Source organism: Monopterus albus, unplaced genomic scaffold, assembly GCF_001952655.1.
Source record: "Monopterus albus unplaced genomic scaffold, M_albus_1.0 scaffold395.1, whole genome shotgun sequence".
Taxonomy (NCBI): Eukaryota; Metazoa; Chordata; class Actinopteri; order Synbranchiformes; family Synbranchidae; genus Monopterus; species Monopterus albus.
The window spans coordinates 43766-54344 of record NW_018128275.1 but is presented as its reverse complement, the minus strand read 5'-3'; the positions used below and the strand labels follow the sequence as shown (position 1 = coordinate 54344).

General features: G+C 40.1%; 1 protein-coding gene across 1 annotated transcript in view; it reads left to right on the top strand.

Moving 5' to 3' along the window:
- LOC109951547 (ras-related protein Rab-26-like) overlaps positions 1 to 10579 on the top strand; it is a 90705-nt gene that overhangs the window by 38685 nt on the left and 41441 nt on the right. The window contains exon 4 of the mRNA XM_020586117.1: positions 6353 to 6394. Within this exon, the coding sequence (XP_020441773.1) occupies positions 6353 to 6394 (42 nt within the window). The remainder of the gene's footprint in view (positions 1 to 6352; positions 6395 to 10579) is intronic.

The window sequence follows — 10579 nt, the reverse complement described above, 5'->3', positions numbered from 1 at the left end:
ACCAAGTGGGAGAAGGTAAAGGGAAAAAAGAAGGGGTCCAAGGACCGAGCCTTGTGGTACCCCATACACAAGGGGCTCAGAGGAAGATACAGCATCTCCTAGTTCCACGCAGAAGGATCTATCCTTAAGATAAGATCGAAACCATTCCAAAGCTATCCCCCGGATACCCACCCAGTGCTCCAAACGAGAAATAAGGATATTGTGGTCCACTGTGTCAAAAGCAGTGGTCAAATCTAAGAGCACTAGGACCACACAATTCCCTGAGTCAGTAGCAAAAAAAATGTCATTTAAGACTTTCACCAAGGCTGACTAATCTATCAGTCTGTCAGTGACTTCGAGGTTCAGTTAGGTCTTTTTCTTTTTTCAGTTGGAGAACTTCTTGGGGGACTTGTATATATTCAAAGTAGGGCCTGGCCAGCCTGGCAGGTTGATTGACAGATAGTATAGAGCTGTCTGATGCTTAAGGCTCCTGGTGAATATTAATAGTCATTTGCCAGTAGCTCAGCATTGTGTGTGGGTCTTTGTGTGCTTATTTTTAGCCTACGTGTGTGTTGTCCTTTTGTGTCTGTAACTGCCAAGTGTATAATTAATAATTGTTGAGTATGTTTGGCTGTCTAATACTGTATGTGTGCACCTTACAGTCATTGACATCTGGTGTGGGGGGGGGGGGGGGGGGTCGACATTTCACAGCACACTAAAAAAAAAAGTCAGTTTGTCAGAGCCCATTCTGAAACCTGCTTACTTGCACTACTGCTGGTGTTAGTGGTGGAAGAAGTACTTATTTGCTTAAGTAAAAGTAACAATACCACTGCATATTCCATCAGTCCACTGTCTCTGTGCTAATGTAAAGCTATAGCAGCACATTTTGAATAAGATTTGCAATTAGATAATGGGCTTGCATATAAGTGCTTAGATGATATTACACTCAGTAGGGACAAAAGAAAACAAACAACAAATACAGCTTTTAATTGGTGATGTCTTTGGTTTTACAGGTGTAACTAAGTAATGCCAGTCTTATAACCAACGACTTTTCAAATGACTTCCGGTCACAGACAATTTTCCAGCATCGGAATAAAATCACGAGAGTCATGCTACAGTCGTGCTACAATCGTCTTGCGCTCAAATCATCTCAATCATTTGGTGTAAGCTGGTGATCCGAGCTGTTTGTTGTCTTGATGTTAAAGTGCAGCTGGAGCCAAACACAGGAGCATATGGGAAGTAGTCTCCAGAGAAATCTAAGTGCAGTCTTGCAAACAGTGACCCTGTATGATCCCCAGTCTTTGCAAAATCATAGTCTATGACAAAAAACTCTGTGACTGATGACACATTGTCTTTAGATGTCTTGGAGTCTTATCATCGTCTGCCAGTGTAAGATCTTCCCTGAGATCCTGTGGAAAATCTAGTTAATATCTGCCAACCACCTCCTGGAAAGCTTTTTGGTCATTTAGCAACCGGCGCCCAACATGTGTGTGTGCCCAACATGTGTGTGCCCAACATGTGTGCAATTTGTGCGTGTGCGCCCTCCTCCCCATGTGCTCCACCCACCCCCCACAGCAAGCGCAGCGCATACCTCATCCTATCTGAAAATGGGTTTATACTGGGCCTCCAGCTGGAAGGAACCAAACAGCCTGAACAGAGAGGGGTGTCTATGTAGACCAGTATGACTTAGATCACAATATAAATGTACGGAAAAGTACCTTTGTCTTCTAAAGTTTATTAGTGCGGCTAATTTAAACATTTACTACAAAAATAGAATCTAAAAATTGCTATAGCCAACCAGTTGAATGGGCATAACACCTGTGGCCGTATACATCTCATGGGCTCCTGTTAGTCCTGGGCCTTTAGAATCATCCATATTTGTGGTGTGATTAAAACAGGGTCCTGGGAACTTTTCAGAAGCATCCACTGTAACAGTTCCCTTAGGTGGGGCAAAGTCTTGTGTGCATGTAGTGGTTTATGTGGGCAGGTGTATGGGTCACATGTGTGTCCTTGTGTGTGTCACACAGCCAAACAAAGAGATGCCCAGTTTCTCTTTGTTTTTTAGGTCAGCAACACAGTAGATCAACCACATCTGACTCTGTGAAATGTGTACAGACACCCTGGTCCCTGAGGTCTCCTTCAAATAACCTGATTTTCAGTTTGATATTGCAGGTTTGTAGAACAGTATCTTGACAGTTCTTTGATGGATTGGTATAAAATGTGGTACAGACATTCAGAGTCACCTCAGGAGGAATTGTAATTGTACTTTGATGATCCCTTAACTTTTCATCATCAGGTAAAAATTTCAATTTTTCTGTTGACCCAGTACCTGCAAATTAATGAAACTCTCATCAGTCTCAGGGCTGATAGCAAATAATCACATGTAATAATAATATAAATGGAGATGGTAAACATAAGTACTAAACATCAGCATATTAGCAGTGTCACTATGAGCATGTTGGTATACCGACACTGACAGTCTCTTAAGTACAGTCTCACAGAGCTGCTAACAACTTTATATTTGATCATTTATATTTATGAGTGATCCTTTTGAATAATAACAAAAGCACTCACTCTCATGAGATAGTAAGGCAGAACTGGAAACTCTCTCAAATCCACTTATGATGCTCATAATAAACATGATATAAAAATATTCATTTGAAGACAAAAGAGGGTACAGATATAGATCCTATCACTGGGTTGGATCTGACACAGAGGACTGTATTCTCCTTAATTTATTTCCAGTGTAACTGGGGAAATGCTACTGATGTGTACAAAACCAAATGGGGAAAATGCAAAATTTACCCAGAGAAGCTGCTTTACATATCCTTATCTGCTCACAGATGGCTGGTAGATTTCACATCAAAGCTGAAACATTGTGCAGGATGCTGTTGTAGAGTCACAGTTATGTAAACCCCCAGCCTATACACAGTGCTACTGACATGTTTACTCCAGTGTAAAGTGAAGCACTAGTAACACCACGTGTCACTGCAGCGCTTCATTCTGCAGTCATCACAAATTAACATGAACTGCATACAAACCTCTAGTTACTCTAAATAAGAATGAGTGGTTTCTTGTAATAGTGGAACGTCCTTAAACATCTGCTGCTGAACGGCTGAGCAGAGCGCCAACGGTTCCCCTTGGCAGTGGAGCCAAAGTGCAGCAGCAAATGGATTTGGAATGGCTGCACCTGCACTTTTCACCTAATGTGTAATTGAGTTTCAGCCGGTGCAGTTTGAGCTCGGCCAATTTTAGTCTGTGTGGTCATAATGTCCTGACCTACCTAGACATGGGTATAAAACCAGTGACCAGCAGTTTTGCTTGAGCGATGGTCAGCTGTTCAAGTTGGTGAAAGGGACTTCATGCTGTAACATGCTTCTTTGGCCTGCATATGTGCAAACGTGCACAATCATGCATTGTTTTAATGCAGGAGAAATGTCTGTGTGAATCCAGGCATACTTGGGCATTAATGCACAGTACTGCAGTCAAAATGAGGCTTGTGAGCTGTTAAGTGCTTCCCATTTGTAAAGTAAACTACAACTCACAGTATCCCCATGCAGTCTGATGAATGACCAAATTAATTAGGATGTATTTGTTGCTGTGATTAGCTTGTTTTCACACAAACACTGTGCCGGGCCACTTGTAGAACTGGTAGTCTGGGGGTGTGCTGCAGCCTGTGCCTTGTTTCTTGATTGTACATAATAATCAGCTTCAACCTGGCCAGTTCAATTTATTAAAGTGTTATTTTATGTGTGTGTGTGTGGGGGGGGGTTGGCATGCTTTTAAAATGAGACTGCTCACTCTCCCACATGCAGCAGTTTTCTTTTGTTATTAGGGAGGTCTTCTCGTTGTCTAACCTGGCAGCCTCCCCACAGATGTTAGTTGTTTGAGGTTCAGGAAATGCAGCCTCAGTGAGAAAAGATTTTTTATCTGCAAAAGCAATCCCAGCTTCAATCTCTCTGCCCTAAGACCGGGCTAGCAGATCAGACAGGCTCGGTTCCTGTTTCAGCTGAGATGTAAATGGTCATTTCTTTAGCATTCAGCGTGCAGTTCTGTGACCAACATCACTTTTGGACACACTGAGCTGAGATTTTCTACTTCTCATACATTATTGCTGTTGTGCTGGTTTCTATCCAGCTTCAGTGAAAGATAAAGGTTTGTTTGCCGTGTTCATCTGAAACAATGTACATGGATTAATTGGCGTATGCCACTCTAAAAGATATAGGATAATATCCACTCTCTACAAGCACCTAATGGAAAAGAAGGGATTCAGTACATTAGATGTAAAACGAAAATGGGAGACAGAACTTGGTATTGCGATTACAGATGGGGAGTGGATGAATATCTGGAAAACTCAACAGTCAACGACCTCTTCACAGGTATGGATGGAACCCTGCTGGAAAAATGTAATACAATTTTATATTACACCTAAAACTACAAGCAAGTACATGTCCAGAGTTCAGCCATGTTGGAGAGAGTGTGGAGATGTAAATATAAATCATTCACATGTATTCTGGTTATGTCCTAAAATTGTACCATTCATGTAAAATTCTGGGATAATGTGCACACTGTTATTGTCAAGATACTAGGTTACGGCATCCCCAAAATGTGTAGTTACGTATCTAGGACACCTCATGGGAAATATTGTATTTAAAGAAGATGGATACCTGTTGGCGGCCTGCAAGAGGGCCATCACCAAAAAATGGTGTAGGCCTAACATACCTACAAGAGAAGAATGGCTTCAAATTGTACACATAATTTTTGAAATGGAGTTTCTGACGTATAAATTAGGGACTCAGGTGGAACGATGTCAAGATAAATGGGAGAAATGGACAGTTTTCATGTCAGCAGCCAAAAATGGACAACACTCAATTGCAACAATTATATGTCTGTATCAGAATGTCCCAATTGTTCTTTGTGTTTGTTTTTGTTGTAGAAAGCTGAAAATACTTTAAAAATAAAGTTATTTAAAAAAAGAAAGAAACTATGTACATGGGACTATTAGTCGGCATGTTTCCGATCTGCTTCCACCCTCTGGCTCTACAGGATCCTGAGAGAAAATGAAAAACCGTTTCAACATAGTTTTTGTTACTAAGTTGTGGGCTAGATAGTACTGTATTCTCAACTCAGGTCTCACTGCATCTGATAAACTCTTTATGTTGGACTTTTCTTTGCGCAACAAAAACTGAATCTGCTCATGCAGTAGGAGAGCTCCCCGATGTCTTCAGCTGTAGCTGCATATCCACAGAATTTCTGTGTAGAAATTCTACCATCCTGTTCTCCTTAGTGTAGGTGTAGTATATTGGATGATATTCTGGATAGAACAAATGTATTAAGTGCCCAGGGATCATCGTCGAAGCACAGGCACAGCTACACAGCCACTGCTGTGTCTGAGGATTTCACAGTAGGATGACGAGACAAGATGCACTGAAAAACAGATTTTCAACTTCTTGCACCAGTATCTGTGTGAAACACATTAGGCAGGGTTGCTGATATTTTCACTGGGTCCTGACAATGGCTGTGTGCTTTTATTTGCCAGTATTATCAAATCCCCTGTATTGTTAGATCTGCTCTTGATGAGTTGTAGAAAATCATGCAGGAGCTGCTTCAAGTAGAGCCCATTAACTTTATTTTCAAAAGATCCCTACAACTTTCCTGATAAAACTATACCACAGAGGTAAGCTTTTGCATGCGTGGTGTGTGTGTTTACACGCCTTTGTCACTGTGTGGACAAGTTGTTTTTTTTTTTTTTTTTTTTTTACCTCATTGGTGTGAGGAGATTTTGGCCAGTCCTCAGCCCTACAAAGGTCTTTTTGAACGTAAGAATTGGTTTTAGGGTTCAAGTTAGTTAGTTTGGGGTTAAGCTTTTAGTTGTGATGGTGAAGGTTAGCATGAGGGGCTAGGAAAAGCACTATGTCAGTGAGTGCTCTCAAAACTATAGAAAGACAGGTATGTGTATGTGTTTATGTGTGCGATTATGTGCCTGGCAGCCACGGTGTTGGTAAATGACGCAACTTCCTGAAACAAAGGCCTTCATCATAACAAAAGGTGCGTGTGTCACCACCAGGATAAGAGACATGCAGCATAGGCTGAGTGCTTATTATACAGTGGTCACAGGAAGGCAACCATAATAGCTTCACCGGATTTGCTTTTTATATTCAGTTTTCTTGAAGAAAAGAGTATTTGCTGTCAGCATTGCCTGAAGGCAGCATTCAGTTTGGTTCTGAAATTTGCATGTGGTTTTCAAATAGCTTATTCCTTTTACTTGTGTTGTCTTTATTGCTTTTGGAGTTTTTGTCTTTCCCTTCATGCTGCCTTGCTTTCTTTCTAATGATTTGCATTTATCTTTATGCTGTTCTCTTTTGTCTTTCAGAATAAAGTTATGAACATTGATTCTGTAAAGGTCAAACTGCAGGTAAGAACAAAAATGTACCTCTATGAATGTTTGTGCTTTTGATTTTAAGTCATCAGCAACAGTTTCCCATGGTGTAAATACCTCCCATACATCTTTATTGCTTGCTGTAGAAAAGCAGAGGAGCACATATGATGACTTAATGAGGCCTTGGTTAATCTCTGTCAGTCAATTAACTTACTCCTCTGCCTGATTGAAGACACTAGAGGAGAGAGTCGCAGATTATCAAGCTTAGATGTTATCAGTGAGAGACACAGACAGGTAGAGATTCTGATGAATCCTCGTTGTTCAGAAACAGCATTAGTGAGTTTTTCACCTCAGTTGCACAACACTCACGTTTTCTCTCCTTTCATCTTTCTTCTTTTTAATAGAGCTAAGTTGATCCATCAGTCTGTCATATGTGATATTTCATGTGATTTCCCAGGAATGGGTTTAATGAAACTTTCACTCTTTAACATCTTAAAACGTGTTACACAGAATGGTATAGTTAGAACTTTACAAAGTGGGTTTACATCATGGACTCTACATAACGATGGATTACAAGACAGCTCCCAAAACTGAAGCCACCCTGAGTTGATGGTTTCAGTATATGTTATACTCCCCCCCTCCCCCCAATTCCCAAAGTAGTTTGACTGTCATAGTGTGAGTTGTGTGTCTGTCTATTTGACTGAATGCAGCCACAGCGGGGCAGACAGGACGATGAAGCCTGTGCTTTAACTGCATTCATATAAAATGCTTCCCGCAGGGTTGTGCGGAGGTGTGGCCATGTTTATTTGTGCTTTTTGTAAAAGAATCAGAAAGTAATGTATTGTTTCTCTGCTATGTTTTGCTAGCGCTGCTCCCTGTCTTCATTTACACACTAGCTCGCTCGCCCACTGCTGCTCGCTCTATCTGTTGGTTGAGTAGATTTAGTACACAGGCAGTAAAATGTGGCCACAAAGATAAAAAGAAAAAACGGCTCCCAGGGATGACTCTGATCTCTTTGTTCCTACCAACGAGCCATTGAATAGAACATTACCAAAAAATGAACAGGCCTGTGCTGTAGTCCTATCGAGCGTCCAGTGTTAGCCTCCATGTTAGAAGGTTTTTTTGCCCTGCAGGGTTCTGTGACAGTCATGTGACAGTAAGCTATTAAAAAATTCCTAGTTCCCGATGATCCAAAATCTAATTGATTGTTTCGTGGGCCGTAACCTGCCTCTCCAATTTAATCAAAATCCATTCATTACTTTTTGAGTTATACTGTGAACAAACCAACAAATACCAGCACAAAGTTTGTGCTGTTTAATAACTTATTTGATTATATAAAAGAGGTGTACGATTTTACAGCTTTGACTGCTTAACTGACAACACAGCTTCACCTCTGGTTGCTAGCCTGAAGTGACGATGTGTTATCCATTTTTATATACAGTCTATGCACATTTTCAATTTGTGCATTAAAATATTTGACTGTAAACGGTGGCACTTCCAAACATTTTGAAAATTTGCAAAAATGTTTTTTCACTTGGCTTATGTGTAAAAGTTTCTGTATGAACGCAAAATGCAATGAAAACAGATTGAATCATGGTGTTTATGGAGCATGTGACATGAACATTATGAAAAATGAAAGCTGTTCAGGTAGTGTACACTGTGTTGGCTAATGATTCTGGATGTTAACGGAGCAGTGAGGGTGAATCAAAACTAAAATGCAGACAGTTAAACCAAAACAAGGAGCAGAAAGGTGCAAAAGTTTCCGAGTTGGACTGCAGAGTTGCGCATTTCATTTAAGCATTTGGCTGTGTAGCTCACAACCTTGTTCTTATTTCTGAGCAGTATAATTTCACTTGTAGCATAAGGCTTTTAGAATGAGGTCTAAAGAGTGTGTGAATGTAATTCTCAGGCTGGCTGGCGTTGCTGGAGCGTAAACTTCCCCAAGTCTAATAAAGTGCTGCTATTGTTAAAACTCTGATAGCATCCATTGTACAAACTAATGTAGTCAAAGGTCTGCTCACTAAGATTTTACACATGCATTGTCTAGTAACTCAAGTGAAATGGGACAGAACATGATGTCCCTCAGCTATACAACCCTCCTCCATGACACTTTGCTGCCTACAGCTCTTTTCTTGTTCCAGCTTCTCCATCCTGTGTTGTCAATCAGGAATCATGAGTAGTCATTTCAAACAGCCAGCCACAAAGGACCTTTCTTTAGCTAGAAGCCTGAAAAATTGTCAGCCAGACTGAAGACGTCACGTTCTTTTGCACTGAGAGAGTTGGGTTAATATCGGTTTGGATTTTTGAGATGGAGAACATTAAAAGCACCCAAAGCAGTCAAATTGATTCAGCTGTGGTCTTCTTCCTTCTGAATGCGTTAGAATTTAAAGTTAATGGGTTTGTTTTGGTAACATTAGCAAACTGGCATGGTCAGGATTTTCTTTGAATTTAATTAATATGATGTTAATTTCAGAGTAATTTAAGTTTTGTGTAATGTTAGTGCTTTGATTCACATTAGCAGTAACCAGAGCAGTCTACTGGATTGATTAATTTACTCGTTATTCAGCTAATGCTAGCTTTAGACTGGAGGCTGTATTTTGTAGGCTACAGTTTGTTTACTCTTCTCACAGACATTCGTAGCTTGCATCACCGCTAGGAAACAGAATGTGATGGGAGGGGCAAACAGCTTCTAGAAGCGGTTTATGGTGCCAGTTTGTTTTAAGTCTCACTAGAATCTCTAGCAGCTAAAAAATGGTAGAGTAGCTTCAATGATATACATGCACTTTAGTTTGTCTTTTGAAAGACAAAGACAACCCCCCCCCCCCGCTTGACTGCATTTTTGCATCAACTACAGCCTCATATATACCCATCTTGTGTAAAAATGAGTTGTAATTGTTGATTTGATTTGATTTTGATTTGATTTGATTTATTCTTTCAAGCATGTAAAAACAGTTATGTCAACACACATAATTTTACACATATCCAACAAATGCTAATCCAATATCAATTTACTTATACCTAGTACATGCTTGAATGGAGTAGGAAGAAGTCAGACTTATCCAGTCCTACCCCATGACATCATCTTACATCATTGGTTTGCAAGCAGTATCTCTACATAAATAATTCTCTTCTACACCACACAAGTAACATACTAAAGAATTATTACAAAGTGTTAACATTCATACACCACACCCACAATGTTCCATCTAATTAATCATTAAGCCTGTTCTTGCATATATCTTGATTGACACATACCTTTATATTTATGTTTAAACTCATCAATTCTATTACCATTTTTTATGTCCACACTTAAATTATTCCATAGTTTTACCCCACTTATGGAAATACAAAATCTTTTTTTGGTTGTACGCATAACATGAATTTTTAAATTTAACTGACCCCTTAAATTGTATCCCCCTTCCCTTTCATTAAATAGTTTTTGAATTCCACCAGGTAATAAATTGTTCCTGGCTTTATACAAAAACACAGCAGTCTTATATCCCACTAAATCAAAAAAGTCCACTCTACTGGACTCAACTGTTCTACTCTGTCTACTCCACTTCAGTCTACCAGTTCACTTGACTGTGCTTCAGACCACTTCAAGGATAAGCTCACTTTATTTTAATCTGCATTTCCCGTATCACCTTCTCTGTGGTACACATTCAGGGAACAAGAAGTTGTTACCGGGGCAAGGGTTTAGCCTCTGAAAGAGTTCAGAATAAATGTAATGTCAGTCAAATGGTTTGTCGTGCTTCTCTGAGTCAAAGATTAGGCTTGGGCTGCAGGCTGAGGCTACCTACCCAGGCCTAATCTTTGCTTTCCTTCTGACTCAGAGAAGCATGACATTACATTTATTCTGAACTCTCTCAGAAGCTAACCTTTTGTTTTCCTGAATCTCTACAATTAAAGTAATGATAGCAAAACCACTGTTAAAAGAAACAGAGCAGGTTCCAAAAAGCAACGTTATCATCACATCACCCTGCAGGAGCAGAAACAGCTCTAGTTAAGAGTTATAACTCTGTCTTGCTCTAGGTGAGTCTGGGGCAGAGCCTGCATTGACCCTTGAGCTCCCACTGGCTGCACCCTCCGGCCAATCGCAGACTGAAAAAGATGCATACAGTTAATGACATCACAGCTTCCTGTCCATTGATACACTTTGATCCAAGGAGAAGAATAAAATGTGCTGATCAATTCTGTTCTAAATCATCAATAAAAGCATTT